The sequence below is a fragment of the Lepidochelys kempii genome, chromosome 18 (genome assembly GCF_965140265.1).
Source record: "Lepidochelys kempii isolate rLepKem1 chromosome 18, rLepKem1.hap2, whole genome shotgun sequence".
In the NCBI taxonomy this organism is placed as follows: Eukaryota; Metazoa; Chordata; order Testudines; family Cheloniidae; genus Lepidochelys; species Lepidochelys kempii.
In genome coordinates, this window is record NC_133273.1 from 10,113,803 (window position 1) to 10,132,969 (window position 19,167).

The 19,167-nt window shown below is 45.5% G+C and overlaps 1 protein-coding gene across 2 annotated transcripts; it reads left to right on the forward strand.

The window, feature by feature from the left end:
• Positions 1-595: 595 nt before the first annotated feature.
• Positions 596-16,405, forward strand: OTUD3 (OTU deubiquitinase 3). Of its 2 annotated transcripts, XM_073317061.1 has the most exons (8): positions 596-896; positions 2,748-2,896; positions 4,214-4,326; positions 8,385-8,507; positions 9,302-9,427; positions 10,181-10,277; positions 11,132-11,319; positions 12,390-16,405. In XM_073317061.1, exons 1-8 carry the CDS (start codon positions 673-675, stop codon positions 12,564-12,566), a joined length of 1,197 nt encoding a protein of 398 aa, XP_073173162.1. In that variant the 5' UTR covers positions 596-672; the 3' UTR covers positions 12,567-16,405. The 2 variants fall into 2 exon arrangements, with proteins under 2 accessions (XP_073173162.1, XP_073173163.1); XM_073317062.1 differs by lacking the exon at positions 8,385-8,507.
• Positions 16,406-19,167: the final 2,762 nt, after the last annotated feature.

Consider the following 19,167-nt stretch of genomic DNA (forward strand, 5'->3'; position numbering starts at 1 on the left):
GATGGACTCCTGTGAAAAGAGGCCCAGTAGCGTCTAAGAGTGAAAGAAGCGAGTGGATTTGAAATTCTTTCCTTCAAGAAGATAAAGGATTAATGAATAATGATATTAAATTATTTTGATTTCCATTCCCCTTCCCACCCACCCCAATCAGGCTCAGCATCCCCCACCCCTTCCTCTCTGCACAATTTCTTCCTTCCACTCTTGTCACACCAATCAGGCTCAGTCTCCCCTTCTCCCCAGACCCAGGCTCACATTTCCCTTCCTCCTTTCCCAAGTTCAGCCCTCCTCTCCCACTTCTCTCCCCACATTCCCCCAGGCTCAGCTTCTGCGCCTCCTACCCCCAAGGCTCAGGCCCCCCTTGATCTCTGAGGCTTAGCATCCCTTTCCCTAGTTTCCCCCCTCCACTCCTCCGCACCAGGCTCAGCCTCTTCCTTTCCCCCAAACTCAGCCTCCTGTCCTCTCTCCCGGGTCAGCCTCCTGAAGATGGCGGACCCCATTGACCACGGTTGAGTAGGAGCCGCTCTGGCCCGTCTTGGGCACGCTCTATGGCCCTAGCGGTAGAAAGGCCGTCACGTGACAGAGGCGGGACGAAGCCGGCCAGGGAGGCGGGGTTCCGGCGCAGGCCGCACAGCAGCCGGTGTAGCGTTGGGGGCTTGGGGCAGCAGCCGGGTCATGTCCCGCAGGCAGGCGGCCAAGGCGCGGCCCGGCGGCGGGGGCAAGAAGGCGGAGACGGAGCGGAAGCGGGACGAGCGGGCGGCCCGCCGGGCGCTGGCCAAGGAGCGCAGGAACCGGGCCCCCCCGGAGGGCGGCGGCGGCGGCGCGGCCCAGGAGTTCGTTAGCTTCGGCAACCAGCTGCAGGCGCTGGGCCTCAAGCTGCGCGAGGTGCCGGGCGACGGGTGAGCGCGCGGAGGCGAGGCCACGCCCCCCTGCCGGGCCCCCTCGCGCACTACGCCCCCCCCCGTGCCCTCCGCTGCGCCACGCCCCCTGCCCGGGCACCCAGCTGTGCCCGCCTGCGCTGGGCACGCTGCCCTGGGGTGCAGCCCAGGCCGCCGGCTCCTGCTGTCCTGGGCACACGGCCCTTGACCCAGGTACCAGCCCCCTCACCCACCCCTGGCAGCCTGACCCCACCCTCCAGCTCCTCTGCACCACACGCGCTGGCTTCCCTGATCCAGGTTCACAGCACTCGCGCCGCCCATGTGCCTCAGCACGGACCTAGGTTTCAGAGGGGTCGCCCTGTTAGTCCGTATCAGCAAAAACAACGAGGAGACCGTGTGGCACCTTAGGGACTAACAGATTTATTTGGGCATAAGTTTGCATCTGATTAAGTTGGTTTTAGCCCACGACAGCTTATGCCCAAATAAATGTGTTAGTCTCTAAGGTGCCACAAGGACGCTGCCTTGTTTTAACATGAACCTAGTGGTTCCTGTACTCTCCAAAAACAATACTGAAAATTACTTGGACTTGCTTCAATTCTGCAGCTTTGTAGGAAGTGTTAATGCAGCACATATAGGGGCTGAGGACTAAGTGAGGGTGCGTGTAGGTTGCCTTGTAGAACTAGAGGTAGTAGTCTATCCACTTGATGACAAGAGGAGAGGACAGTATTGCAACTGTGAAACTGATAAGATTCTTGCCAGTTTTTTGAGTTTTTTTTTAGAAAGCTTTGAGCTGCAGCAGAGGCAAGGAATGGAGTTGATCGAAAGGGGAGAGACCCCCCAGAATCCAAGCTGAGGCAGAGGTACAAGTGTGGAGACACCTCAAAAATCAGAAGCACAGGGGTAGAGGTTGGGAGAGCGTGCGTTCCTTCTAGTGTCTACAGGAGTCCTTTGTCTGGGGAGGGCAGCCTATCAAATTTATCAAATTATTTTTATTGGCTAAAGGCAGATCTGGAAGATGGAGGCCCCTGAACCAGGGTCCCAGGACATCACAGTGTTGGGAATCTCAGTCCCATTTTCTGTTCCAGCAGCTGGACATTAGGCTCTCAATGGTGGACTGACCCTCATATTTTACATTGGCCTGTGCCTGTTAGGTGTGTCATTAACTTTTTAATCTCTGATATGTTCCCATCAGTCTTGTTACCTGTATTTTGAATAGCAGTTGAATGCTCTCTCACCTGATAAATAATCCAGTTTTTGTAACTTATACATATATATGCTAAAGACACAATGTCACTATATATACTTGATTGAGGAGGGCAGGTTGAATGACTCAACCCCTTGAAGAGATTATCATGTTAGAGAACATCCCAATTCTTTAAAATATACCTATAGTTAACCCTTCGGGTAGGGGGTGACTACTGCATTAAGGGATAACAGAATAGTTGACTGTGTGGAAAGTGTCGCTATTCAATAACTTGCTCTTTGTAGCATCCCATCCTTTGTCTTGGCTGGGATTTTTGAAGCGATTTAAAGGAATTAGGTGCCCAAATCCCCCTGATTTCAAGGACAGTTGTTGGCCCATGAGTCAGTGGTTTTCTATCTTGTTCTTAGCGGATAGGTGACTAATTCAGTAAAAGCAGTACACTCTTGCTGCTAGTAGGTAAACACTTACAGTTTCAGTAGAGATGCTGAGTGAACATGGAGGTTGTGCTCATCTCACTACAGGCATGACGTGCAGGGAAGCTTACTTTCCTGCTGCCATGACTGCACTGTTCCTATATGTAAATCACAGATTTCAGCATTAATCAGATACCTTTCACCAATGTTAAATACATGGCAAACAGACTATTCTGAAGTGTTGTCTTTCTACAGCAACTGTTTGTTCCGGGCCCTTGGTGACCAGCTTGAGGGGCACTCCAGAAACCACCTCAAATACCGCCAGGAAACAGTGGATTACATGATAAAGCAGAGGGAAGATTTTGAACCTTTTGTGGAGGATGATGTTCCCTTTGAGAGACATGGTATGGAAACTGTAGGATCCTGGCAGAAGGAGTTATTGTGTAATTAATCCCTTAGCTAAACCTCTCGCCCTTCCATTTTCCCAACCCAAAGCTACCTTAGAGTAGCTATTCATTCTTCAGATGCAATTTGTAGACACAAGAGTTTTCCACCAACAAGGCTTTAGGGGAGGGTGGGAGGCTAGCCAGGAAGGCGAGCTGCTAATTGGTCTTGGTATGTGGACAAATACGGGAGCAGTTTGGAGAGGCAAAGAAGCCTAAGGGTATATCTACACTGTAGCACTGAGGTATAATTCCCAGGTTGGGTAGATGTATGTGTGGCTGCAGTGGCCTGGGTGGTGGCTTAGGTTAGCTGCCCACATATGTACCTAGGATCTTGGACTGGGTTGTACTCAGGCAGCTAGCCCAAGCCGCTGCTTGTGCTTTCATCGCCACACTGCTATTTTTAAGGTGCTTGCTTGATCAGAGCTAGCACACCTATGTCTACCCGAGTTGGGAATTTCGCCATGCAGCTGCAATGTAGACCCACTGTAAGTGAGTTAGGTACCCAACTCCCATTGAATTTCAGTGAGTGAGTGCCCAACTCTTTGGGTTCCTTTGAAAATCTCACCCTAAACTGCTTGGTTTTAGTAGGACTTCAGATTAAGTGGAAGCCTTGCTGTATAACATTATATAATGCTAACTCTACGTAAGAGCAAAAACAGAGCCTTATTTAGACTTTGCTATACGAGCCTGGAGAAACCCTTAAGTAAGGGCTTGCCTACACTACTGCTTGGGGCCGATCTAAGATACACAACCTCAGCTATGTGAATAGCGTAGCTGAAGTCGACGTACTTAGATCTACGTACCACGGTGTCTTCGCAGCTGACGCTCTCCTGTCGACTGCACTTGTGCATCTCATTCTGGTGGAGTACCGGAGTCTATGGGAGAGTGCACAGTGGTTGATTTACCACGTCTAAATCGACCCCTGCTGGATCGAACGCTGCCCGCTGATCCAGCGAGTTGTGTAGACAGGCCCTAACACACAGGTGATACAGGAAACTGTTTTAGTGACTCGTTACATGGCATGCTTCTTTCTGAGTTACTGCTGAGCTGACAACCTCACATGTGTTAGGGAAGACTGTTGTGGTAGAAGCATTTTCTATGGTGATTAAAGACCCTCCTGATCTTTGTTATGGCCAAATTCCAACATAAATAATCACATTTGTCTGTCAGGCTTGTTGCTGAGGTGTGGTTCTCTTTCACCACCAGTGTTTCTGTAGATGTGAAATTCAAATCTCTAACCTTTTCTGCATCCATTTTGAATTTTTTTTTTTTTAGTTGCCAATTTGGCGAAGCCTGGTACATTTGCTGGCAATGATGCTATTGTGGCATTTGCAAGGAACAATCAAATGAATGTGGTTATTCATCAGCTCAATGCCCCTCTGTGGCAGGTAAGAATCAACGCTGAACTTTCTTACCTTGGCCTGGCTTCATGCTGACTAATACAGATGGTGTTAAATTTGCTGATGTCTGATGTTTCTTTTTCAAATTACTCTTGGCTGGGTTTTGGAATGATGCTGAGTGGCTCTTTGCTTCCCTCCTCCCTCCTGCAAAGTTTCTCCCAAAATGTAAGCAAGGAGGAGCGGGATAAGACACTCTAATTTTGGCTAATAAATAGCGATTGAACATCTGAAACTTAAGCATGTCAGGCCAGATCGTCTTGTGTAAACTGACATCTCCATTGAGTGAGACTTACATCACCTGAGGATTAGGCGTATGTGTAGAATGTGTTTTGATATTAGATTGAGTTAAGGTTGGGGAAGGTTCTTGGTGCTGACATGCTTTAGGAGTTAGAAAATAAGTGTGGTAAGGCTGTCATCCTAATGTAGGAGTTGGTGTGGCAGGGCCCTTTGATGCCTGTTGTGTGTGAAGCTCCATTAGTTGGTGTTTTGGAGAAGTGCAGACTGAGTTAGTGTTTTTGTGGGTGACATGGAGTGGATAGAACCATAAACTTCTTGCAGTAACTCTGCAGGACAAATTAGCACTGGCCAAAGCAGTATTGGTTTAGCTACATGGATGTAGAACTTCTGGGATGTGCAGAAATCAGTTGGGTTGATCCCCTGTGTGAATTCTCTATGTATTTCCTAAGATTTGTGTCCTACTGAACTGCTTTGAAAGCTACTGCTGCTTTACATTGCTGTTTTACTGAAATCAGTGAATTGTTAGGATCTACCATGTACTGTGTGTTTGCTAGTGGTATTTTGAATGACATTCAGGTAAATGTCACCAGCATAAGAACGTGGACTATGCAGGGACTGAGATGTTTGAGAGAGCTCTTTGTTAGCTTGCCTCAATCCTCTGTAATGCAACAGCAAGCATATCTGTTAAACAGTTCCCTTGGGAGGTTGGCAAAGTCTGAGATGACAGAAGAATGAGCTATCTGTATGGATTCTCATAGTGAATGAATCCATACTGAACCTTCCCCCTCTGTATTCAGAGGAGCAGCATGTGAGTGTGGATCTTCAGTCCTGGATCATTCATCTGTATGTCTGTGCTTTAGTGAGGTGGAGGTAAAGGAGTAGCCCTCCTTTACAAATAGTACAACAAAATGCATAGATTAGGTCTACTGCAGAGTCAGAGAAGTTATAAATTGGAAGGTCTAATTGGCATTTTAAATGCACTCCAGCATGCTGTAAAGTAAACTGTTGGATGGATTTCAGAAGTAGAAAGGTGCATTTAGAGAGTTTCGATGACAGTTAGGTAGCTAACCCACATATACTAAAGAAAAAGCATTCTACTATTATGCTAAATTAGCTAGTTACGAATCCAGCAAGAATAATGCTCAGCTGTGGTAGAACCTCAGAGTTATGAGCTGACCAGTCAACCATACCCCTCATTTGTAACCGGAAGTACACAGTCATGCAGCAGGAGAGACCACATAAAACAAACAAACACGGTACAGTGCTGTGTTAAATGTAAAATACTTAAAAAAAAAAAAAAAAAAAAAAAAAGCAGCATTGTTCTTCTGCATAATAAAGTCTTAAAGCTGTGTTAAGTCAATATTCAGTTGTAAACTTTTGAAAGAACCATAATGTTTTGTTCAGAGTTAGGAACAACCTCTGTTCCCGAGATGTTTGTAACTCTGAGGTTCTATTGTACTTGGCTTCTCAGAGCATGTAGAGGCAACCACTATGCAGGAGCTCATGGAGAGGTTACTCAGGTTATTGTTTTGAGCTGGTTGTGCAAGTTGATATGCTCACTCTTATCAGTACATCATGTATCACCTCAACAATTACTGCCTGAGTGTTCCCTCATTCAATGACCATTTTCAGTGCCCTCACTACAGGGGTTATGATGAGATTCCTTGTCTTGTGTGACTGAATGTAGTGCTGATGAAAGGTGCTAGTTGACAGCCCCAGTGATGGAAGTCCCCTACCACAGAACAAGTATATTGGGGCAGCTGTGTAGATCTCTCCCTACAACGGCCATTGTGCCTCAGAGAGATGTCTTTAGGGGAGTTTATTTTATATGCTTCACTTGAGCCCTTGGTCTCAGCAATAGAACAGATGGGGGTTGACTTGTAAGAGAGACATCTTAAGCACAAAGCAACCAACCTGAGAAAATCCTGGTAGAGAAAGTATTCAACGCGTCCCACTCTACTTATTTCTCAATCATTTTTGGTCTGCTCTAAAGCCTAGTGAAGTCACTGGACATCTTTCCATTGACACCGTTGGGGTTTGGATCAGCCCTCTTGATTTATTTGGAAAAAATGCTTTTTGAGATGCATATTACACATGGAGTTACAGGGTTTGCTTTGTGCCTAATGATGCCATTGCCATTCTCCTTTGGTTTAAGGTGCTCTCCCTAACAAGGTCTATTTCCAGTACAAATTAGCACCTTAACCGCCATAAACGTCTCCCCCTTACTCTCACAGATATTATGGAGCACACAGCAAGCAGCAATAACAATGGAAATGTTGGTTGCGCTGAGGTCTGACCTACTCAGCAAACAGCGCCAGTGAGCTTTTAAATGTCCAAATGCACATTCTACCACCATTCTGCACTTGCTCAGCCTATAGTTGAACTGCTCCTTACTACTGTCCAGGCTTCATGAGCCATGGGAGCAAGGGGTAGGCGTGACCGCACGGTGCTACCAGCTGGGAGAGCAGGCTGAGGCAGAAGCCTCCAGCTCACATGATATTCCAGGCAGGACTGAGTCTCCATGAGATGAAACTTAAAGAAGAGAATGACCTGGAGTATCTGGCTCCCATTCGGTGCTCTAAGAGGAGGATAGCCATGTCTGTCCAGGTGCCCCTGCTCGACCTCACCAAGGTCTGTACGTCTCCTGGGTGCTCCTGGCAATGTTGTCGGTCCTACTACACTGTCTGTCGCGAAGGCAAGGAGTTGCTGCTGTGTAGCAATGCAGTACCGTGTCTGCCAGCAGCACCCAGGGGACGTACAGTGAGCTGAGCAGGCTCCATGCTTGCTGTGGTATGGCGTCTGCATGGGTAACCCAGGAAAAAAGGCGTGAAACGATTGTCTGCCATTGCCCTCACAGAGGGAGGATGGGAGGGGGGCCTGACGACATGTACCCAAAACTACCCGCGATAATGTTTTTGCCCCATCAGGCATTGGGAGCTTAACCCAGAATTCCAATGGGTGGTGGAGACTGCGAGAACTGTGGGATAGCTACCCACAGTGCACTGCTCTGTAAGTTGATGCCAGCCGCTGTAGTGAGGATGCACTTCGCCGACTTAATGCGCTTAGTGTGGACATACGCAATTGACTGTATAATCTGTTTCTAAAAATCGACTTCTCTAAAATCGACATTTTTGTAGTGTAGACATACCCTTAGTTGCTTTCAGAAACATGGAGGAGCGAGCGTTCTTTGTGCTGCTTTGGGTATTGGTCATCTGATTTGGCAAGTAAGTAAAGGAGGAGCTGACTTATAAATATTTGGTTATGAAAATGGATTTAATTCTCTGCATTCCATTTCAGAGTTGGGATCTTAAACCTCTTATGTAAAAAAGTTTAAGTAACTTAAAATATCAGGGTGCCTTCCTATATTTAGAGCTTGAGTTATTCTAGCAGCTGTTACATCCCTAGAAGCAGCTAATTCCCAGGCTAGGTGTCTTTTCTACAGATATTGCTAAGCTTTGGCTGGCACAAATGAGAACTTTCGTTTTCTTTAATTTCTAGGCCTGCTGTAGTAGTAAAGAGCAAAAATTGACCAGCACTGCATTTCTAAAGTCGTAAGAATCAAGCAGCTGATATGGCTTCCTAGTACTAGAGCTTGCATATTATAGATATTATTTTAAGTACATCTGGACTACTGCCTAAATGTTCCTTAGTTAAAGGTCTTAGCTATCTAGGTAGTTTCCTAGGTCAATGTTTTGTATTGGTCTTGAGCACTGCTTGATTAAAAGAAAAAAAAAAAAATCAAATGCTCTTCAGAATGTAAAGTTGATTCAAATTCAAGGCCTCTTTGGGAATCTCTCCATGTTCCTCAGATTCGAGGCACGGATAAAAGCAACGCAAGGGAACTGCACATCGCCTATCGGTATGGCGAGCACTACGATAGCGTGCGGAGAATAAATGACAACTCTGAAGCCCCCACACATCTTCAAACAGAGGTCGGTGATGACAGAACAATCTCCTCTGGTCTGGTGTGGGCATCAAACTAGAGTCTGGGTCTCCGGGATCTGCCTGCTCGATTTGATTGACTGTGTCAGAAGTGATGGTCTTCGATGGTGTGTGCGCGTGCATGCGGCACCCTCTCATTGACGGTGTTGGCGTTGAGCATTGGGGTGTAAAAAATGTCCCCCAGTTGTTATAGCTGGTGATGTCCACTTAGCAGGCTGTTGGAGAAAGTTTCTACATTTACAGGACTAGGATGCTACTGAATTCTAGTCCTGGCTCTGATCAGTGCAGAGTGCCCAAATGTCCTTGAATCATGTAAACACGTGATGTGCGTGCACCTCCAATGTAAAAAACCGGGGGGGGAGATGAAGGTGAAACAGCCTTACCCTAGAGCCATCTCTGTCCCTCATTAACTATGGAGGGTTAGAGTGTGTTGTCCCGGAGTCACTGTGCATTCAGTTTTACAAGATGCACCTTCTAAGTGAGGGTAAGTACTTGAAGTCTGCTTGCTATACATAATCCTACAGCATCAGAAGCTTTTCACCGTATAATGCAAGACTCGGGCAACAGTGGAAATGACAATGGAAAATTATCCAGTTTGTGGGGTGTGTGTTTGTTTGTTTTTAATAAAGGACATTCCAGGCAAAGGCATTTAATTCTCTAGCCAAGTTCAGTGGTTAGCACTAGATTTCCTTTTGTCATGTCTTGAAATGACCGTATCTTCATATGCTAGGGGACCCTGATTTGACCCGTGCTGGTACTTTTCATGGTTTCCTTGTCATTGCAGATGCTGTGTAAAAATGAATCTAATAAGAGGGAGAAAATCAGGCCACAGAAGGCTGAATCTGAAGAGGAGTTAGAGGATGAAGTGGAAGATGCTGTACAAAAAGTCTGTAATGCAACTGGGTGTTCGGTCAGTATTTTGTCTAATCTTCATTTCTGAGTGATGCACTCAATGGAGGGCGCCTCTTATTACATCAAAGTTGACCTGCAAATGGGTCATGGGCTGGTGCTGCTGAGCAGTTTCAGCACCAGAGCTGCAAATCGCTGGTCAGGACTTTCAAGGGACACGCGTCATGCTACCCATATATTAGCTACAGGTGAAGTATTTCAGGAATGACCGGATTTTTTTTTTTTGGGTGTTCAGCTTGAGGCCCCTTGAAGGTGCCAGATTTTCAGAGAGTGCCGAGAACCCATTCGCTGAAATTCAGGCCCTTTAAGGTATTGTAAAGTGGGCACCCAAAATCCCTAGTCACTTTGGCCATCGTTGTTAAATAGCTGTAATTAGTAGCCATACTGTCCCTGTAGATTATTATCTGTATTGTAGTAGCTCCTAGGGGCAGACCAAGAATTGGGCTCCATAGTGCTGGGGTACATACAGACAGAACAGGGATTCTCCAGTACTCTGAAGTGCTTAGATCATGCGGGCTATACCTTAGCACATCAGCACTCGTCTGCTTGACTGTGCAGTCAGAGTTTTTGGATTCGGCTGCTGAGTTTAAATCAGATTTGTCACTTACTCTGCCCTACTGAAAACTAGAACGGTGTAAATTTATAAGAATTTCCCAACCAAGATTTGCTTTTAGCTAGAACATGTAGATAATTGTTTAACAGGTCTGAGGGGTTCAAATCTATCCCACATATTAATATCTCTATTTGCGGCTAGGATGTTGATTTAATCGTCCAGATTCTGGAAGTGAAGAACTATGATATTGACTCTGCAATATTTGGCATTCTCCAAGTGAATGAAGTGAAAAGAATCTGTAAGTAAATGGAGGATTTTTTAAATACTCTTGTGTTTCTGAGAAATGCTGGCAGGAGGGCACTGGAGACAAAGGTTTTCTCCTTATCCACATGACATGCGTAGCACTGGCAGTAGCAGTGCAAGCTTCTCCTCGCATGTCCCACCAGGGTGCCTCAGCCCCAGCTTGAAAGGATCACCTGTGAGGGGATAAGATTAAATTTCTACTCTGATCAATGCTTGGTGACTCAGCTGAGGCTTCCAGGGTGGGGCCATCTATGAAGCTGGTTTCAGTGACTATGCTAGAAACTTGAGTGAGCCCACCAACTGATTTCATCCAGGACACTGAGCAGCTAGTCCCAACCAACCTGCGCTGGGTTTGTGCTGATGACATAACAGTCATAAGGCTCCACTTCAGATTACTGATGCTATTCAGTCCCTCAGATAAATGGATTTTCAGTGTTTACTAATTGATCGCATTGATTCTAATCTATTCTAAACCTGCTATTGCACTCAGGCCTCTGGTGTCCCTCCACCTGAGACTTTTAGGTATATTTGAGGATATTTTCACCACAAAGTTAATAAAAGCATGCTACTAAAAGGCAACAAGGATCAAGTACATTCTTGTGTGTATATATATATGGTCCTCTTTTGAACCATGCAACGGGTGTGAAATTTGAGGGTTCCCAAAAAAAAAAAGTGTGGGCTCCATAAATTGGTTACCATGAGCAGCCCCATAACTAGCTAAGTGGTTTAAGCAGTATATGCCACTTTCTTAAATTAAAGCCTTGCAGAAAGCCCACTGGGAACCCAGTGACATTCTGTAACCAAGAGATGGATTGTATAGTGTCTGAGTGAAATCTATTCCCTTGATAGATTCTGAAGAGGAATGTGAGACCCAGGCCAAAGGTCAGAAGTCACAGAGCTCAGCCTTGTGGAAGGAGAATGGAAGTGGCACCAGAATATTTGGAAATCAGGGGTTGCATCAGGATGGAACAAAAAACAACAAGACACAGGCTAGTCCAGATGAAGAGAATCAAACCAACAAAAAACATTTCCCAAAGGTATCTATTTGGAGGGCTGGGAGCAGGTCAGCTGCAGGTTCAGTGGAACTGTGACATTCTGGTGAACTTGATTAAGGTTTAATCCTGGAAACATTTTGCCCATGTATACAAACTTACTGTATCGCTGCAAGAAATGCACTCCCTGAACTTGCTAGCTGTACTGCTGGGATCTGATCTGTGTCAGGCCATGCTCTTCTGACGAAGGGGAACAAGAATGTTACACTAACATGTGGCCTCTTGTTTCTCAAATGAGAAGATGCTAAAGTCCTGGGAGAGTGCCTATGTGTGTACATTCAGGCCTCTGGTTTGTAGCCTTGTGCTTTAATACCATCCTGTTTTCCTCCCTGTGCTATAGAACAGCATATTCCTCTGTCTTGAGTAGGGCGTATGGGTAGGATCCTACCAAATTCACAGCCATGAAAAACGCATCACGGACCATGAAATCTGGTCTCCCTCCATGAAATCCGATCTTGTGTGCTTTTACCCTATACTATGCAGATTGCATGGGGGAGACCAGTGTTTCTCAAATCGGGGGTCCTGACCCAAAGGGGAGTTGCAGGTGGGGGGTGTCACAAGGTTATTTTAGGGGAGGTGCAATATTGCCACCCTTCTGCACTGCCTTCGGAGCTGGGCAGCCAGAGAGCGGCGGCTGCTGGCCGGGAACCCGGCTCTGAAGGCAGAGCCATTGCCAGCAGCAGCACAGAGTAAGGGTGGCCTGGTCTGATGTTGCCACCCTGACTTCTGCACTGCTGCCTGCAGAGCTGGGCGGCTGGAGAGCGGCGGCTGCTGGCTCAGGGCCCAGCTCTGCAGGCGGCAGCGCAGAAGTCAGGGTCGTAATACCACAACCCCCTCTACAATAGCCTTGTGACCTCCCCCACAACTCCTTTTTGGGTCAGGACCCCTACAACTACAACACTGTGACATTTCAGATGTAAATAGCTGAAATCATGACATTTATGATTTTAAAAATCCTATGTCTGTGAAATTGACCAAAATGGACTATGAATTTGGTAGGGCCCTACCTATGGGTGTTTGAAAGTGTATTTATTGTTGGACTCTTCCCTTTTAAGGTATCCAATAAACAAAGGAAGGAGCAGCAGCGGCTAGAGAAGAAGAGGAGGCAGGAAGAAAGGCACCGGCAGAAAGTCCTGGCCAACAGGAGTAACAATGCAGACAACAACAGGAGTGAGACGGACTCGGATACGCAAGTCACCCTGGTGAAGACCCTTGCAGCTCTGAACATATGACTGATAGTATTGTGGGTTCTTTGATGGAATATGTGAATGGCAAATAAGACTGATAGAAAGGGCACTGAGCTTTCAGACAAAACCATCTTCAAAGCAGATTCCCCAACACCCTTCTATTTTTAAACAATGTTTCCGTGGGGTTCTCTTTGGTTCTCCAGCTGTGGGAAGAACAACTCTTCAGTAACACTAAAGAGCATCAGCCAAGCTTGTGAGAGCTGGGCAATCAAGGTTAAGCAAAGTGAAAATGCCGACACTTGTTTTTACTATTCCTGAAACGGAGTCTATTCAACCTTGATCCATCACCCAACACACCTTGTGTGAATTTTGCTTGGAGATCTCACAATATTACTTAAGTTAACTCTGACTACATTTTACAAAGCTCAAGCATGGAAGAGCTGTTATTTTAAATTACTGTGCAGGAACATTTTAACTGCTCCCAACTCAGGAACTTTTCTTTCTCTATTTAAATTAAAATAGATTAGGACAAAATTCCCAAATCCCTTTCAAAGCTAAATCAGCCAAATGCTATACCAGACATGTTAGATATCTTTCCCTCTCCACTTGTAACTTGATAGCAAGTTATAGTCCAGATAGAGCTGCTCTTGCTTTTTTTGCACTAAGCCAGATGCTAAATGCTGCTAACTATTAGAGGAGATGGGAAAATGCAGGGAGATGGGGATGGTTGGGTCTATGCTTGTGTTTTTTGCACAGAGAGGGTGAACTCTTAAGTCTGGAGATGCTCTGATCTGCTGGCAACTGAGTTCCCCTTCTGACAATGCTGCTCCAATAATAGCAGGGGGATGCCAATGTATTCCCTACGTTGCCGAGTGGATTCACCCAATCTGGTGAGGTTTAAGAAGATAATCTTTTACCATAAGCAGGTGTAAGATTGCTATTGTATAGTAACAAAGATGTGCTGGTGTTTGGACCATCCTCGACCTTGCTCCTGAGCATTCAGCACTAGAGTCCAAAATAGGGCCAAACTCCATAGTTCTTAATTTGATGGGTTGGAGCATTGGACATCACTTAAGTGTTTGGACCTGCATCAAGAGTTAAGTTTAAAAAGTGAAGGATGGGGGGGGAAGCCCCTTACTCAGAATAAAGTCTAAGCAGAATGTTTGAGTTTGAAAAGTGATCCTAGATGTCTTAATCATCCTACATGTATAGACGTGAAAGATACACATGTCCTTTTAGCTTAATTGGCAAATCTCTTAAGTGGTTCTTCGTTTCCTCTTACTGTATATTAGTAACATTTGAAGCACTAGAAGAAATGGTGCTCTATTTGGCATGCCAGCAATATTAAAGGTTGCAGTAGAAAAGTAAAACTGTGAACTCTGACCTTAGAGTTTAAAAAGCCACTTGGTGGTAGTAAATATAATGAAAAGTAGCCCTTCTGCTTAGAGAGATGTGACGCTGCATCTAACCGGTCAGGAGGTACATTACTGGCAGATCAGTCCAAGTTTTGGAAGTCATTGTTCCAACTAGGCTACAGACTCCAGAAGTGATTACTAACACCTAGCAACTTTGCACTTTGCTGCTCTGATTGCTAGTGAGGTTGGGGGGGAGCTAAAAAGTGAATCTGACAAAGGGCATGTCACTTAACCAGCAGCAAATAAAAGGTATTTACAGCAGTGGGGAAAATGCTTTAGCAAGGTTGTATCTACAGGTCACTAAGAGGTTGCCTCCTTGCTTAGCCCCACTATGTTTTGATATAGGGAGGAGAGCCTGCTTCTGTAAGTGACTAGACAAATGTCTGAGCTGAAGTGACAATGCTGGTTCGTCAGCTGTATAACTAGGATTTGGATTCTTGATATTCTTTGTGAATCATGTAGCTTTTTCTTGAGTCAGAGCTGATTAGAGGATTGTTTGTCCATCCGATTCTGGATGAGGAGTAGGGAGGAAGTGGTTCGGAAAGAAAATATAGCTTCTACCATAAGCACAGAAGCTTCCTCCATCATTGACCCTGCAATTCCAACCTTGTTCTTGAAGAGATTCACTGGGCTGGCTTTTTCATGCAGTGCTATCAGATCTTTAGTGGGAGGGGAAGAGTGATCATACATTCAGATACTTAACTATGGTACCTGAAACGGAATATGCAATAGAAAATGCTTTCATTTGTAAGTGTAAATGAATTAAACAAGCTGCACTGGGCTGATTGTCTTGTTAAAGCACTCAACTTCACTCCAGCAAGCTGTGCCAAGAAATCCAGCCTGTAGTAGTTGAGGGTCCCAAACTCTCCTGCCCTCTGTGGTACAGACTCTCTGGTCTGGCTGATGGAAATTCTCCTCCCTTTAAAATCTAGAACATCTCTGACAGAGGGAGTTCCCTGTACTTTGTTCCTCCAGGAACTTCCTTTTGTGCCTGTTGGCTAAACGAGATTTGGCAGTTGTCCTCTAAGTGGCAGGCTGTGAATAGCCTTTACAGGGAGAAGATCATCAGGAAAATGAGCAGAGAATGAGTCCAATTCATTCCCTTACAGCTTTTATTGTCGAGCTCTTTGGTATGGAGCTAACTGTGCTACATGGCATTGGGTGTCTTTGCAGTGGGGTGATGAGCTCAGCAATTTTTTCCCTTGCCATTTTACATTAGGGTCAGTTCCCACCCATGTAGCAGACACTTTCTCCATCCCAAGAAGCCTGCAGCTTGAGAATCCTCTGGTTTTATCAAGGTGGCTACTTAGTACAAAACTCATTGGGCTTAATGCTAGAATGGGACTTAAATAGCTCAGGATAGGCAGTGGTATATGGAGACTTCAAACTCTAGATCTCTCTGGATGCAGATACAGCTTTACCAATGGTAGTTTAGTGGCTTAGGTGAAATGAATACGTTTGAGTCCTGCTAGAAAGATGCTATCATCATGGGCACTTTGAGGCCTGAGACTGAATGAATATTGATTCCTTTGAAGTCTGAGAGGTGCTCCTTCAAGAGAAGTTTAGCAAACGTTGTCAGAAGCTTTTACTGCCGCTGCTCCTTGTGATATACCTATTTGAATAGAGGGTTAGCTCAGCAGGTGGAAACTTGCATAACTCCACTGACTTTAATGGAGTTAAATTGGTAATGTAAACCAAGCCTATGTCTGTATAACTGTTGCTAGTTATACTGACCTAACCCCCACTGTAGACCATGCTATGGGCTTCTCCCATCAACATAGCTACTGCCTCTTGGGGAAGTGGAGTACCTATGCCAATGGGGAAACTCTCCTATCTTCATTATGCACTACAGCACTAAGTGTAGACAAGCAATTATTGCCAAACTATGCCGGTTGAGCATGTGGTCAATTGTTCTTTAATGCTACCAGTCCAATACCTTCCTCCAGTAAACGTAAAGAGAAAATACCCCCATAGCAGTTAAATGGCATTGAAAGTAAACACTTGGCTGGAGGTTGCACATGGTAACAAAAGCAGGCTTGGGTCTGAGTAAGTGGCAGGGAGGCTTCCCCTATCTTTAACTGTGCACTAATTCTAGTTCCTTTCTGGTGATACCTTAACCCTCCCTGGAGGGCATTCAATCCATCTGTTGACTTACCAATGGTCTTACCTCATCTGCAGTGCCTGACTATTAGAAGAGTCACATGACCTGTAGCATTTGCATCCATAGTAATGCTCCAGATGTCCCTAATTTCCCTTGGATTCTGTTGAAACTGAGTAGGGATCTTCTCTTCTCTCCCTTCCTACTTCAGAGTGCTCTGTGGGGCTCCTGCCCTGTCAAACCAAATGTCTGTCTCTTTTAATTTAATACTTGGTGCAATAGAAGCTGCAAAGACGTGCCATGAACTAGGAGAATGGATTTTTGTATATTGCTCGTACAGATTAAAGGCAACATTTTCAGATTACTAAAAACTGGCTTACTTCGTTTTGTTGAGTAAGAATGTACTAGCCAACACACCCAAGCAATCTGGTTCTTATCTGGTCCCCATTACTGTAGTGTGGGAGTGTTTCAGTGTTCAATGTATTTATCCTCAACACCCAGTGTGGTAGGGCAATGGAATCTCCATTTTATAGAGGAGGAACAGCGGCCCAGACATGCTAAGTGACCCACCCAATGTGAGGCAAGCATGAACTGTGCAGCATCAACTCTATTCAGAGCTGGTTAGCTCCATTTTGCCACCCCTTTACACAATGGTATTGTGCTGTGAAGAGGGCCAAATTAACAACCCTTCAGCAGAAAAGCTAAAGCAGGGCACTGATTGTGTACACTTTCCCATAGTGACTTAGTTCTAGGGTTACCACCTTTGTGGCTTAAACTACCCACTAAAATCTAGGTGGTTTGAAAATTCTAAGCATTTCTAGGTGCTAACCTTAAACCAAGTTACTCTTACACTGTAGATCCAGGAAATTATCTGTGGTAAACATCCAAGATCTTCCTACATCCGCACCAGACCTGCTCAAAGACTACCACTAACGATCATGGTTTACAAGCCAATCCATGAGTTACGTTACTTCATTCAGTGAAGACACCACTAACCAATTACAAGTGATTGTAGGCAGGCCTGCCTTAAGACAGCTAGCTGAAGCTCAAAATGACTCTTCCCTGATATTAATAATTTTGAAGGTGCATAAGAAGCAGGGAAGTGCACCAGGCAAGACCCAGCTCCTCTGAGCAGTAGTGAGATTGATGGACCCTGAGTTATCCCCAATTTCCAAGATGATGTGTATGGGGAAGTGGTTTATGCCCTGTAGATGAGTCCCAGCTGCTAAAAGTATTGTCACCTTGAAATCTGGGCATAGAATATCAGGGTTGGAAGGGACCTCAGGAGGTCATCTAGTCCAACCCCCTGCTCAAAGCAGGACCCATCCCCAATTAAATCATCCCAGCCAGGGCTTTGTCAAGCCTGAACCTTAAAAACGTCTAAGGAAGGAGATTCTACCACCTCCCTAGGTAATGCATTCCAGTGTTTCACCACCCTCCTAGTGAAGAAGTTTTTCCTAATATCCAACCTAAACCTCCCCCACTGCAACTTGAGACCATTACTCCTTGTCCTGTCCTCTTCTACCACTGAGAATAGTCTAGAACCATCCTCTCTGGAACCACCTCTCAGGTAGTTGAAAGCAGCTATCAAATCCCCTCTCATTCTTCTCTTCTGCAGACTAAACAATCCCAGTTCCCTCAGCCTCTCCTCATAAGTCATGTGTTCCAGACCCCTAATCATTTTTGTTGCCCTTCGCTGGACTCTCTCCAATTTATCCACATCCTTCTTGTAGTGTGGGGCCCAAAACTGGACACACTACTCCAGATGAGGCCTCACCAATGTCGAATAGAGGGGAACGATCACGTCCCTCGATCTGCTGGCTATGCCCCTACTTGTACATCCCAAAATGCCATTGGCCTTCTTGGCAACAAGGGCACACTGCTGACTCATACCCAGCTTCTTGTCCACTGTCACCCCTAGGTCCTTTTCCGCAGAACTGCTGCCTAGCCATTCGGTCCCTAGTCTGTAGCTGTGCATTGGGTTCTTCCATCCTAAGTGCAGGACCCTGCACTTATCCTTATTGAACCTCATCCGATTCAAAGGAGTTTAATGGAGTGTGCTTGACCTGATTTCTGTAGTACTCTGGTGGGTTTTTTTAAATCGTGAGCCTTTTTAAAATGTGTTTTGTCTGTTGCTGTGCCAAAACCTACAACCAGGTGAAGCTGCCTGGATACAAAGCACTGCCAAACATACAGGGAAATGATAAACCACCTCTTTCTAATCTGTCTTTTCAACTCATTTGTTACTATAAGCAGCTAAAAACTTTACCTTGGTGGAGGTAAGGGGACTCTAGTATATACTTAGCTGCAGCATGTGTGTAATCCCATCTCTTTTAAGTACTCTGCTGAATCTGGGCCATAAATCCAGCTTGTTTGACTTGCTTTCATTTATCTGTTCATTTATCCTCTCTTGTTTTGCTGTGCTGGTGCCTAAACTAAAAGAAGTGGAGCCTTCCATCACGTATGCAACACTAGAAGGCAGTTCAGGATGAATCTGCTCTAGCAATTGAGCCATCTAATCTTTCTCTGTGACAATTGTTTGCAATTCCCATTAAGATGAAATTTAAGTACTCACTATAATGGGAGGAGCCCCTGTCCCTAAATTACAAGGGAAAGCGAAAGCCCTTCAGTGGCTCTAGAAGAGTCTGGAGTGTTCATTAGAAGGAGAAGTGAACAAATGGTTTAAGGGTAAGTCAACATGTTCAATTGAAGGGTAAGTTTGAGGGGAAGGTCGGTCGGAGATATATTAGTAGGTGGGAAGGTCTCTTTATGCTAACTAGAGGGGAGAGAGGACTGTACTTGCTTGGCTGGTGCACTTGCAGCTTCATGTTTATTTAAGTCCTCAGCATGGATATTGGCAAAGTCTGGTCTGCTCTGTACGACTGTGGCCAGGCTTAACAACATTATTAGCCTCTAGTGCACACGGCTCCTCCACTCACGTTTACTGTAACCACCCCAAATGCACCTCCGTACCACTTGTTGGCCTTCCTGTGCGCAACTCGGAGCATGTGGCCCTAGCCTATGTTCTCTTACTGATGCAGTGCTGGTGTAGAGGAGAGGTGCTTGCAAAGGCCGTGTGTGTCCTCCCAGTGCCACCCCTTGTTGTGCCTGATCGCTGCTGGTGCCAGAATGC

Bases quoted from the DNA above. Each gene is read 5' to 3' on its own strand.
- OTUD3 (XM_073317061.1), top strand. From the start codon at position 673: ATGTCCCGCAGGCAGGCGGCCAAGGCGCGGCCCGGCGGCGGGGGCAAG. The intron at 2,897-4,213 runs GTATGGAAACTG...TTTTTTTTTTAG, and splicing joins TGTTCCCTTTGAGAGACATG to TTGCCAATTTGGCGAAGCCT. The intron at 11,320-12,389 runs GTATCTATTTGG...TTCCCTTTTAAG, and splicing joins ACAAAAAACATTTCCCAAAG to GTATCCAATAAACAAAGGAA.